General features: G+C 40.8%; 1 protein-coding gene across 1 annotated transcript; it reads right to left on the reverse strand.

Annotated features, from left to right (window-relative positions):
- Positions 1 to 442: 442 nt before the first annotated feature.
- zfat (zinc finger and AT hook domain containing) lies at positions 443 to 10,489 on the reverse strand. The gene is made up of 23 exons (XM_068757094.1): positions 10,339 to 10,489; positions 9,836 to 10,003; positions 9,377 to 9,496; positions 9,036 to 9,146; positions 8,842 to 8,952; positions 8,688 to 8,755; positions 8,457 to 8,545; positions 8,071 to 8,142; positions 7,739 to 7,887; positions 7,345 to 7,436; positions 6,920 to 7,068; positions 5,854 to 6,826; positions 4,965 to 5,088; positions 4,631 to 4,863; positions 4,423 to 4,504; positions 3,834 to 3,953; positions 3,105 to 3,278; positions 2,898 to 2,986; positions 2,334 to 2,472; positions 2,035 to 2,141; positions 1,329 to 1,416; positions 1,063 to 1,160; positions 443 to 979 (listed from the first exon to the last, which is right to left on the reverse strand). Exons 1-23 carry the CDS (start codon positions 10,481 to 10,483, stop codon positions 785 to 787), a joined length of 3,696 nt encoding a protein of 1,231 aa, XP_068613195.1. The 5' UTR covers positions 10,484 to 10,489; the 3' UTR covers positions 443 to 784.
- Positions 10,490 to 11,506: the final 1,017 nt, after the last annotated feature.

The following is an 11,506-nucleotide window of genomic DNA, read 5'->3' on the forward strand; positions in this document are numbered from 1 at the left end:
GATCAAATGTTTACAACTGTGTTCATCAAATTTCCCGGTACCGGTAGTTACTCTTCTTCGTCGTTAGTGAAACTTTGGCATCTGAAAGTCGACCTCAAAGTGCGTCGCCGCCACCTAGAGGACAGACATCAAATTACAACGCACACCTTGCAAAGTTGGAAGATGCCTCAGATCGGATGAGCGTATTCATTTCATAGAATCTACACGAGCCTTAGCACCAAAGTCATCTTCATACATCCACTCACAATGAACCGTAGTAACTCTATAAAAATAGCAGAGAATAATATCTTGCCATGCTTTCAATTTGAAAACGATTTCAATCTCATGACAACATATTTTGAACTAAAACTAAATAATACCTTTGAGATTTTTCAGTAAATGAGGTGACTCAAGTTTATCAAGCAGATATTTTATTTACATATACTATTTATTTACATGGATGTAGTGAGGGAAGACATGAGAGTGGCTGGTGTTGGGGAGGACGATGCAAAGGACAGGGTGAAGTGGAGAACATTGATTTGCTGTGGCGACCCCTCACGGGACAAGCAGAAAGTAAAAGATGATACTGTGAGATCAAAAATATCTCACATAAATATACAATCAAAATATTGCACATTATTTTCATTATAATCGAAGTGAAAAATAAAAAAATAAATAAAAAAAAGGAAATTCTTCACAACTTTAATGCTCATAAGTAAATGTTATGTGACTTCCACTTTTGCAAACTGATCAACCGGTTCTAATACTCAGCGTCCAACACACTATTTTTCAAACGCGAGCATGACTAGTTGATTTCCACAGTTTGCTCCTGGACATAAACGATATAGTGGTGAGTGTTGTCTGCCTGAGTGAGCACTGTCAGAGCCTCCAGTCCGTGTCCATCCTCCACCACCATCAGCTGGTTACCAGTTAGAGCTCCCTCTTCATTCATCACCATCAGCTGATTGCTGCAGGTACCGAGTACCTGCTCGTCAGCCACCTGCCAATTCAACCACAAGTTAATATCAACATTTTGTTGTTCCCATTTTTGATTTTCCAAGTAGCTGATGTGAACTTATTTACTTCTTGTATGACAGTAACGGTGCCCGGAGCCATGGCAACCATCGAGGTGACAGCGTCATAAGCCTCTGAGCTGAATTCAGTGACCTGCTGGATGTTGACTGAATGTAAAAGACACATGTTTATTGTTGAGAACACATATAATAAAGCATATTTACACCACATAAACATTAATAGCTATGAGCAGTATTTCCCCCTATTATTATTGGTAAACAAAAACTTGAAAAAGATCATAAATGACTGTTGGATGCTGTAAGACAATGATCTACCGTTGTCTTGCAGCGCTGCTACATGTGCTTCCGTCAGCTGCCTTTCATCCTCCACAGAGACATACTGGGCTTCTACTGCCTCCCCGACCTGGATATTTATACACATGGCAAGAGACCGTATCATCATGAAGTACTTGTTTTGACAACAAATAAACCTATGCTGTTTGGGAAGGAGATTTATGTTTAAAAAAAAAATAATAATAAAAATAAACGTGATTTGTCATGACTGCAGATGAGGATAGAAATGTGATTGATAGCATGCAGCCATGCTAGCAGCTCTGTGTGGTCTTACTTTGATACATTAGCATGTTAACATTCTTGCAAGTAAAATGCTCCAACAGCAGATATAATGATATAGTACACAAAAGTAGCCACAAAAGAAGAATTCATCCTCTGTGAACCAAAAACAGCTACAACAACCCCAAAAATTAGATTGATATGTTTTGTACTATATTTTCAACTTTTTGACCCAATAGTGGCAAAACCTTACAGTCAGTTGAAATTTATGCTCAGATGATCCCAGTCTATCCCATAATATCTTATATCTCGATGTGGACTAAGAGACAGACTTGCATATACTGTATTGCGTTCGCGAGAGATGCATCTCTACCATGGCTAAAAATAGCTCACTGGCTTTCTCACAGACTGTGTGTGCGTGTGTGCGTGTGTGTGCGTGTGTGTGCGTGTGTGTGCGCTTACGATTTACCTCCCAGGTGCTTTCCACCACTTTCAGGCTGTGTTTGCTCTTCAAGTGCCGGTTCAGCTCCCACTTGGTGCCATAAACAAACTCACATTGGGGACACTTCAGTCCACCTAAACACAGGCGCACACACATTTTAAATTAGCTAGTTAGTACAGTTACAAGAACAACGCAAGTGGATAATGAATGACACTAATTTAGTTCTAGCTATGCTGTGAACTACCTAAATGGCTATTACAGTTCGTCAAGTGTCATCTGACTACAGTCAAAGGTCTAGTCTGGTACAGTCAGAGCAGAGACCAGACCTTGATGTTCCAGAGCGTCAGGGTTCGGCACTCCAGGTCCAGCATTGTGATATTTCTGATCCGGGTGTTTCATGTTATAGTGCCGCTTCAGAGGACCAGCTACATTACAGGAGTAGAGGCAGTGTGCACAACGGAATGGCTGCACATACAGAAAAAGCACAAGTTAATGCAAATGAAATACAGCCGTGACATTCTACATTTAGAACATTGATTGAATTTTATAAGTAATAAAGGATGGGTGGTGTGTGTGGATCTTAGTTTAGATTTATTTTTGATACCAGAAGAATAGAATTGAAAGTTAAAATTGTCTAACTTAGAAAATTCTGAACAATGCACACTATAAATAAAACAGAATCTCGTCTAGATATTAAATAAAAAACACTATTAATTCCAAAATTACTGTATAATCTAATCGATCCTTAAAACAGGCAATTAAGATAAGTAAGATAAGATGAGATAATGAAAGAAAATGAATAAGTATCTTTCTTTACCCATTTTACATGTCGGTCAGATATAGTAGAGTCAAAGTGCATCTCTACACCCAAACTTTGTGTGTATTCTGACCTTGAACTCAGCGTGTTGCTCCAAGTGTCTCAGCAGGGAAGGTTTAGAGACAGAGGTGAAGTCACATTCAGAACACTGATACCGCTTCCCTGAACAAACACAAAATAACACTCTGCGTCGGTATTAGCATTACCAGAAAAAAATAACAGTGAGCATTATGGACCAAGGTGGTGGATCAAGTGATAAGGGAGGGCGGATTGTGCGTACCTTCATCCGTGTGACTCAGTCTGTGGCTTTTCAGAGTGACTTTGTATTTGAACTTTTTGCCACACAGATCGCAGAGGTGAGGCCTTTCTGTGCTGTGTCGGTTCATATGAGTCTTCAAGTTACTCCTGCTGCGGCCCGCATAGTCACATATGTTGCAGATGTATGGCTTCAAGCCTGCGCACATGGACACAGAAACATAAAAACCATAGCATATCATAAAAGAGTCAACTGAAAACCACAAGGTGTGTGTATTTAGCTAAAAAAAATTAGCTAAATAAGCATGCATTCATTCTTACTCTGTATGTTTATATAATAGAAGGTTACATAATGTAACACATTTTTCTGGGAACACTGGGCTGTAATGAAATAAAAATGTATCTTAAAGCTGAAAGAAGCAGCATGTCTCATATTTTTCTGTAACGTCTGCCAGTTGTTCTTGCCAGATTCTTTTCATCGTGGAGATAAAGCCAGCGTCACATGTACGCCTGGTTTTTGTTTGGGTTCCCATAATAATAATTTCACAAGTGATTTGACCAACAAGCTGATTTCCTTCCGCAGCATCCGTGTGTTTTCAGTTTCGTCCATCTTCCTGGAGGGCAGCCAGTCGTGGAAGAGGCAGATGGAATCTCAGATCAAACGTTACTCCAGCAGAAGGACACTAATGAGCTCAGGTGCGTTTCCACAGTAATCAACTCCTTTGTCTGTGTTAAAGGAAGAGGAACATCACACCTTCATGGGCCCAGATGTGGCGCTGGAAATCACTGCTGTTCTTTAGGAAGTAAGAGTCACAGTAAGGGCACTTCTCTGCTCGCTTCACCATCAGTCCTTTACCTCGCATTGGGAGCGTACCTGTCCAGCGCAAGAACGCAAACAAACATAAAATGAAATCGCAGCCTTGAAATTCCACAGGTAGAATTACAAAAAATTAAAAAGTAATTAAAAACTGTTTAGTCAATGCATATACTGTTCTAAACTGCAGTACATGTCAGAAGAGATTATTAATCAATCCCAATAGGAATTATCACTGTGTTTCTTGGCCATAATATGAAATAAAAGGACTTAATCTACGGTAGATCATCACTGTAATAAACTAAAATCATGAACTGGAGACAGCCCACTAGAAAAGTTGCCAAAACATGCCACAAAAAAGGACCGAGCAGTCTTCTGGTTCTTTGCAAAGTTTTCACTCTGTTTACTACAGTAATTATTAGGTTAGCCAAATACTACTAGTACTTAAAGCAATATCACAGTTGCTCTGAAGCTACCCGAGAAAAAGCTGAACCAGGTTGCGTGTCACAGGCAGGCTTGAGTTCTTTACCAGGGTGGGAGGTTTTGATGTGGAATTTCAGGCTCTGTTCTGGGTAGCTGTGCTGGCAGACAGGACAACTCAAGCTCTTACCCTGTAAAAAAAAAAAAAAAAGACAAACTATAAAAACCTCTGACAAACCTCCCCAGGGAGGAAAAAAAAAAGAAAATAGAGTTATAGATTTCAAGGAAGTTTTTGTAGTAAGGTGAAGGCTGGTTACCTGTTCCAGGTGTAGCTTCAAATGAGCTTGAAGTTTGTACTTGTCAGGTGTGGCGTACTGACAGCCGGGGCTCGAACAAGGCAGCAGCACGCCACTGTGCTTTTGGATCTGATGCCGTTTCAAAGAGCTTTTGGTGATTGAAGAATAGTTACACTTTGAGCAGTAATATGCGTGCTCTTTGGTGTGTGTGCGTACATGAACACTGTAGTGTACTTTGTACCAGAACAGTTTACCTGCAACACAGAGGGAACATTTTTTAAAACAGGTGGATAGGTGGAAGGCTAAATGATAAAAAAATATCTCATGTAAAGTGAAGGACTTTTTGTCAACTCACCACAGTATTGACATTCTAGGTCTCCGTATATTTTCCTGAGCTGCTGGAAAGACTCCATATCAAGCTGACTCTTCGGTAGCGACTCCAACACCTGCTGGAAAGCACTCTGATGGAACTCTGACACCTTCCAGCAGGAAACAGAGAACAGGTCAGTCTGACTTCCTCTAAAATTAGCAACATATTTCAGAAACAAAAATGAATCTATTAGTGATGCAGTCTGTTAAACGGTTTTATAATATTGTAGTGTCCCGAATGTATAAGGACCAATGCTGTTCAGAAAAGTAACGGCTAGTTAAAGTATATTGAGCTTTGTTTAGTAGGACTAATGAGTCTTTGCTGAGTACAGAGCCGTGCTCTTATGAACAGGACCTTTTTTGGATGAATAAATAATGAGGTTCTAGTTTGAAGAGGCACTAATTATTGAATTCTGACTGAGTGTTGATATTAAACCTGCAACAACTGGTTTATTAACTAATAATTTACTACTTTGATTATGATTGTTAAAGAGAAAGCTCACCCCAAATGTAAAAATCTCCAAAACAATCTCAGTAGCTAAATAGAGCACCAGGTAAGAGGAATTTGTTTTATTTGTTTTGAGTTTGGGGAGAACTGTCCCTTTTTGTCATTTGTAAAGTAAACAAAAATGTGCTTTTTGCCCTTCTCAGATGTTGAAAGAAATTTAATTTCTCTATACTAGCATGCCATCGACATATTTTAGTTTTGTATTCTCTTAATCCCCTTAATTACATCACTGCTCCAGAAAATAGTGACTTTTTTCCATTTCCTGGACCCAACAATTACTCTGCTTATTAGTCAGCAATGAAAACATCCACTAGTTGGAGTCCTAGCTGACCCCATCACCGATCTGCAGTAGCTGTACTTCATTTACCCTTTCTGAATGTGTTGCTTCTCCACCGTCCCCTGGGGGTGCTGATGACAAGTGCGTGTGCACACCCAAATCACACAAGCTTGCACTTCCTGATAATGATGCGTCTCTGCTTTGGGCTGCATGCGTGATCTTGTGAGCTTTGTTTTCTTGAGTCTGATCTTCCGAGAGAGCCGGGCTAATGCCACCTGGCGACAGAGAAGTCGGTGTGCTGTGCTGATCCGGTGGGAGCCGTGGATCTGCCCTGCTGTCCTGAGAGCTCTCTGCAACCGGTGCTTCGTCCTGTCCGTCAGAGGGAGTTGTAGTCTCCATTGAAACTACTTGATGGAGCACTTGTTGGGAGTCTCGCAGTGGGCCTACCAAATCTCCCTCTTTCTCGGTTTCTCCTTCCATCTCCTGCACATTTTCATCACTTTCACCCTGAGATTTAGTTTGCTCTCCTTCCATGTGTGGCTCCATATCTTCACTTGCTGCTAATTTGTGTTTTTCTCCTACCCCATCTTGCCATTCCTCCCCTCCGACACCATCTCCTGTCCTGTCCCGTTTCGCCTCGTCATCCTCACCATACTGGTTTATCCTACACTCTTCATTCATCCCTTCCACTGTGTCCTCCTTTCCCTCTTTCCCCCACATATCTCCTCCTGGCTGCGTCAGATAGAAGCTGCTGTTGATACAGTTGGCGAAGGCCTGCTCCTGATCCAGTTCAGCGTGAGATTCTTTCAGGTGACCCTTCAGCCTCGGAGAGCTGACAAACTTCCCGTCACACACGCAGCACACGTAAAGGAACAGGTGCTTCCTGACGTGAGCGGCGAGGGCAGCCATCTTGGTGACAGCATGGTCGCAGAGGAGGCAGGCAAAGGGACGCTGAGGTCCATGGACTAACAGGTGACGCTGCCGTTCCATCTGGTTCTTAAAGCATCTGTTACAGGTGGGACAGTGGTAGAGAAGCTGTCTGAGGCCCTGACGAGTTTTTAACCTGGACAGGATAAACTGGATGAGCCGGTGTGTTGGATAGTAGTTAAACAGAAAGACGATGCAAAGACAGAAAGTAAGATAAAACAGATCAAACCTGAGTTGTTGGTAACTTTGCTGGACATCAGGGTCTTTCAAGTTATGTTGTTTCTCTATGTGTTTCAGTAAGTTCTTCACATCGGAGTACTTCTTCTCACAGAAGCTGCAGTGTTGCTTCACCTTCAGATGGACGCGCTCCACGTGGACCTGAATCAGAGTTCAGAATAGCTGAAACATAGCGAAGCTGCATCCATGAACTTTGGCCGATATATCAGAATTTGGAAATGAGACGAGTCTTGAAGAAGAAAAATACAGTTACACCCAAAACGCATACTGAAAAGAAAACTAAGTCCTCTGACAGTCATGATGAAATTGATCCTATAAGGGGTTCATATCATTATCTTCCAAGTTCATATGCAGAGACTACTTATCCCATATGCAGTATATAAAAGAGCAAAAACTAAAGCCCTGCAGGCAAAGCACCTTGAGATGTCCTGGGCTGACGCAGTTGAAAGGACAGTGCCGACAGCTGAACTTCTCTCCTGTGTGCTTCCTCAGGTGAACATTCAGGTTGGCTTTGAAAGGACAGTCAAGAACGTAAGCAGGCAAGTAAGTTTTCAGAGGAACTTAAATTAGTTTACGTCTGTACATTTTCTAAGTTTGTCATTTAAAGGCAACTGTAGCTAGTCTGGATCTCCAATCCACCTGCCAACCAAGACCCCCCCCCCCCCCCCCCACCAAAACTAAAGAACAGGAAAAAAACCAAGTAGAAACATTACATTTAATTGTCACGATTTCAGTTATGTTTTGTTGTGTGCCACTTTGAATAATCAGACTCAGTTAGTGGCACAGCTTCTCCACACTGCTGGAGTTTTACCTTTGATGGCTGAGGCGTAGTCACAGTGTGGACAATGGAAGGGTTTCTCCTGGGTGTGTGTCCTGAGGTGGGCCACCAGTGAGTGTTTGAATTTAAAGATTTTATTACAGAACTCACACGCAAAGATCTTCAACTGGCTCTGAAGTAAACTGGGGGAGAGAGATAATATTATGGTTAGACGTTGACCAGTATTACAGTGCTGGACAATGACATTTAACTGCAGCAAAGCTGGCTGAGGGAGAAGTCCGTTGTTGTTGTTTTCAGCTTTAAAATAAAAGCTACAATTATAAAAAAATATATACCGGTATATGTATTTTTAAATCCTACTGTACTTGGTAGCGTCTTGCTTGATGGAATATTCCTGGAAGCCTCTGCTGACTGCTGCTGAGGGGGTTGGGTCAGAACTAGGAAAGAAAGCTCACATATCAGACTGAAGATAACATTTACTGAAAATGCAGAAGAAGAAAAAAAGACAGTTGATAAAAGAAAGATGAAAAAATGGAACTCTGTCCTCAGGAGGACAGTGGGATGGTCCAGGTGTCCCACTTTAGACAGACATGAAGAGCATTTATGAGACCATTTTGATTCAAAATACAGAAACATCTATCCATATGGGAGGCATCTAGTTACCCCAGGTGAGTGACAAGTCAGTCCTATGGCCATCAAGTATATTTTATTTTGAGATGAAAGATGGACATTTTCGATTACGGTACATTACCTTGGCTCCTGGTCCATTTTAGAGTTACTTTCACAGCCAGTGGCATCACTTTCTATGTCATTTGGGGGCATCTGAATGAGTGCAGATGGCTGACAGCCCAGAAAATTAAATAGGTTTAGTATAATGCTGGAATTCATACAGACATTCATATCAGAAAAATCTTAGCTAACTATAACAAATGTGAAAACAATGAACTCAAGTAACTTTAATTCTGTATATTTCAGTGCGTACCTGAGACTGAGTGTGGATATATGCAGCTTCTGTTGAACCGTCCTCTACTGGAACCATTTTTGAAACCCCTGTGCAATTAAAGACATCCCATCTCATTGTATGTTTGTACTGCAGTCAAAGGAGTCATTAGTCAAACTAACTCTTAAAGACTAACCTGGAAGTGTCTCATCTTCTGTCAGAACAACACTGACGACTGCCTTTTTGCTTCCTGTTGCTAAGCCTCCTTCTTTGAGGTTGGTTGTTTGGAGTCTAAAGTTGCCCAAATCTACAAACCGAGAACAAAACAGTGTCATCCAGTGGCTCCTTGATAAGAGAAACATTTTAAGATTTCCTAAAATTTAAAATTACCCCCGTCTCGAACATGTCCAGGCCCTGCCGACTTTTGTTGTGTCTGGTTTGAGCTTGCTCCCTCAGGATGCAAGCTCCCAAGATTCTTAGCTCCTGCTCCAGCACTAATCCCTGACAATGAGAATGTATTTTAATCAATCAGTTTCCAAATAGAACTACGGTATGTAAATGAACAGGATTACTTCTGTACTTTTTCCACAAGATCCTTAAAATAAATCGTCTATAAATAAAGAGGAATATAGTTCCCAGCATGCTCCCGCTGGCAAACGCACCTTACTTTTCCTTGAAGTAAATATTACCAAATATTAGCTTTGTTACTGCTAGTTCATGTCACTCCTCACCTCCTTCTTCATCCTCTTCTTCTTCAACCAAGCAGATGTGTTTTCGGATTTGACGCTTGTTGCTGAAAGTACGATGACAGACTCTGCATTCTCGCTCTGGTATTCCATCGCCGGTCTCTCCTGGCACAAGAAAACAGCATTCCATTAGTCAAAATGCAGGAAACAGAAACATATATTTATTGAATAATAATAAGAGCATAAATAGCCATTAAACTATTTAATGACACTTTGTGATTTAATTAAGTTACCAACCAGGAAAAAGCTACCTGATTAAAGGTGTTGAAGGTAAAACTGTGCAATATCTTATTTTTACTTTTGTCAGTTGAACTATGTGTCCACTCAATTAAACCACTGATGATTAAAGTAATATTCTGATGAGGGGGTACTCATCTTGTCTTCTGAATGAAAAAAAGAAAAGAATTATGGACCGCACAACAGTATAAAGAGCAGCAGTGGTACCATCGATCAAGCTGCATTGTTGGTCGCCATCCTTTTTATTTCCTTCCTCTTGTCTTTGAACGATGTCCTCTGCAGAATTTGTGTTGTCATCCTTATTCTCCGACACATTTTGACGCGTCTTCTTGGTAGAGCCTTTTGGTCGTCCTCGTTTTCGCTTCACCGGGCTTTCTGTGGGCCAACAAGACGGCTGAACAGATAAGAGGATGACACTGTCGTTTTTCAGATCTTTTTTTGTTTTGTTAATAAATCTCCTAAAATGCAAAAATAAAGAAGAATTTCATAATTCAAACAATTACACCTGATATACTGTAGTGAATTGTTAATGTTAAAGAACTGAATTATTATTCCTGCAATCGAAATAGTTGAAATTCACTTAAGTAGTAAAAAACTGAATCGATTTTTTTGTAGTTGTATATTTACTTTTAGGGCGATGCTTAAAGTCCAGTTCATCACAGAATAAGCGAATGAAATGATTGACAGTCATCGTGGATCACTAATCTGACCTGTAAGCATTTCCCCAGGCTCTCCCAAAAGGGGCTGCAGTGCAATGACGATGTCATTGGGGTGTTCCTGCTGGGGATGCTTCTGGGTGCAATGGGCCAACAGTTGAGAACAACTGGGAGAGAAGAGGTTGCACAGCCGACACATAAACACAGAACCAGCTGGAGTGACAGGAAGAGGATCTGGGGCAAGGAGAGGGGAGAAAAAAATATATTTATTTAATACAGATCAAAAAGAACATTTCCAAAATACATAAACGGAATTTTATTTTTTACTTTAAAAACTTGTCAGCTCAGGCGACTCCCAATTGTTAAATAAAAGCTAAAAGACGTGCAAGCACACAGACACCTATTCAAACACGAACACGAGTGCGCGCGCACACACAGTGATGATTCTCATTAGGTTTGGGCAGGGGGTCACTTTCTGCCTTCAATCGCGCACAATGCGCAAGCAATGATAATGATGTTTGCTGCGTCGAAGCTCTCGCTGCAGACTATTTCCAGACTTATTTCAAGTCATAATTATTTTAATTGGGTTTCCAGCGAGTTAAAAACGACGGGACGAGTTTTAACACGTCGGTTTATTTTGATTTGGCGCAAACTAAAATGCATTCACGACAAACATATTCGACTTAAAACAAGACCGAATTCGTACCTGCTTTTGGTTCATCCATTTCTCCGGCGTCTAAATACCACAATAATACTAATTCACGGAATGATTTGATGTCTTATCGACCAGACATAATTTCTGAATTTGGGCTTGGAGTTTAATTTTGCATTACGTACGTATAATTTTCTGTCGAATCTGCCATACTAGTCCTTCCAACCAGCGGATACAGACGAAACCAGTTAAACAGTGGCTTTTAGATTAGCGCCGTCTGTGGTGGGAGGACTGTACTGCGACTTAGAGTGGAACAGCTACTGTACTTAAAAATTATGATGATGATGATGAATATGACATGACACAGTATTTATTAGATAGAATGTTAGAGCAGTATAAGTACAGTCAAACACCCTGTCTAAGAGGAGCATTTCAAAAAAGCCCTTTCAAAAGCATTTCGAAAAAGCTCCAAATGAATGAGGAAAATTATTTTCTTGTGACAAGTCCAAGTTTGGGGAGCAAATACGTCATCAAGCTGTATTTTAAGAGTGTCTTTTGCAGTGTCCACCT

This window comes from Brachionichthys hirsutus, chromosome 3 (assembly GCF_040956055.1).
Source record: "Brachionichthys hirsutus isolate HB-005 chromosome 3, CSIRO-AGI_Bhir_v1, whole genome shotgun sequence".
Classification (NCBI taxonomy): Eukaryota; Metazoa; Chordata; class Actinopteri; order Lophiiformes; family Brachionichthyidae; genus Brachionichthys; species Brachionichthys hirsutus.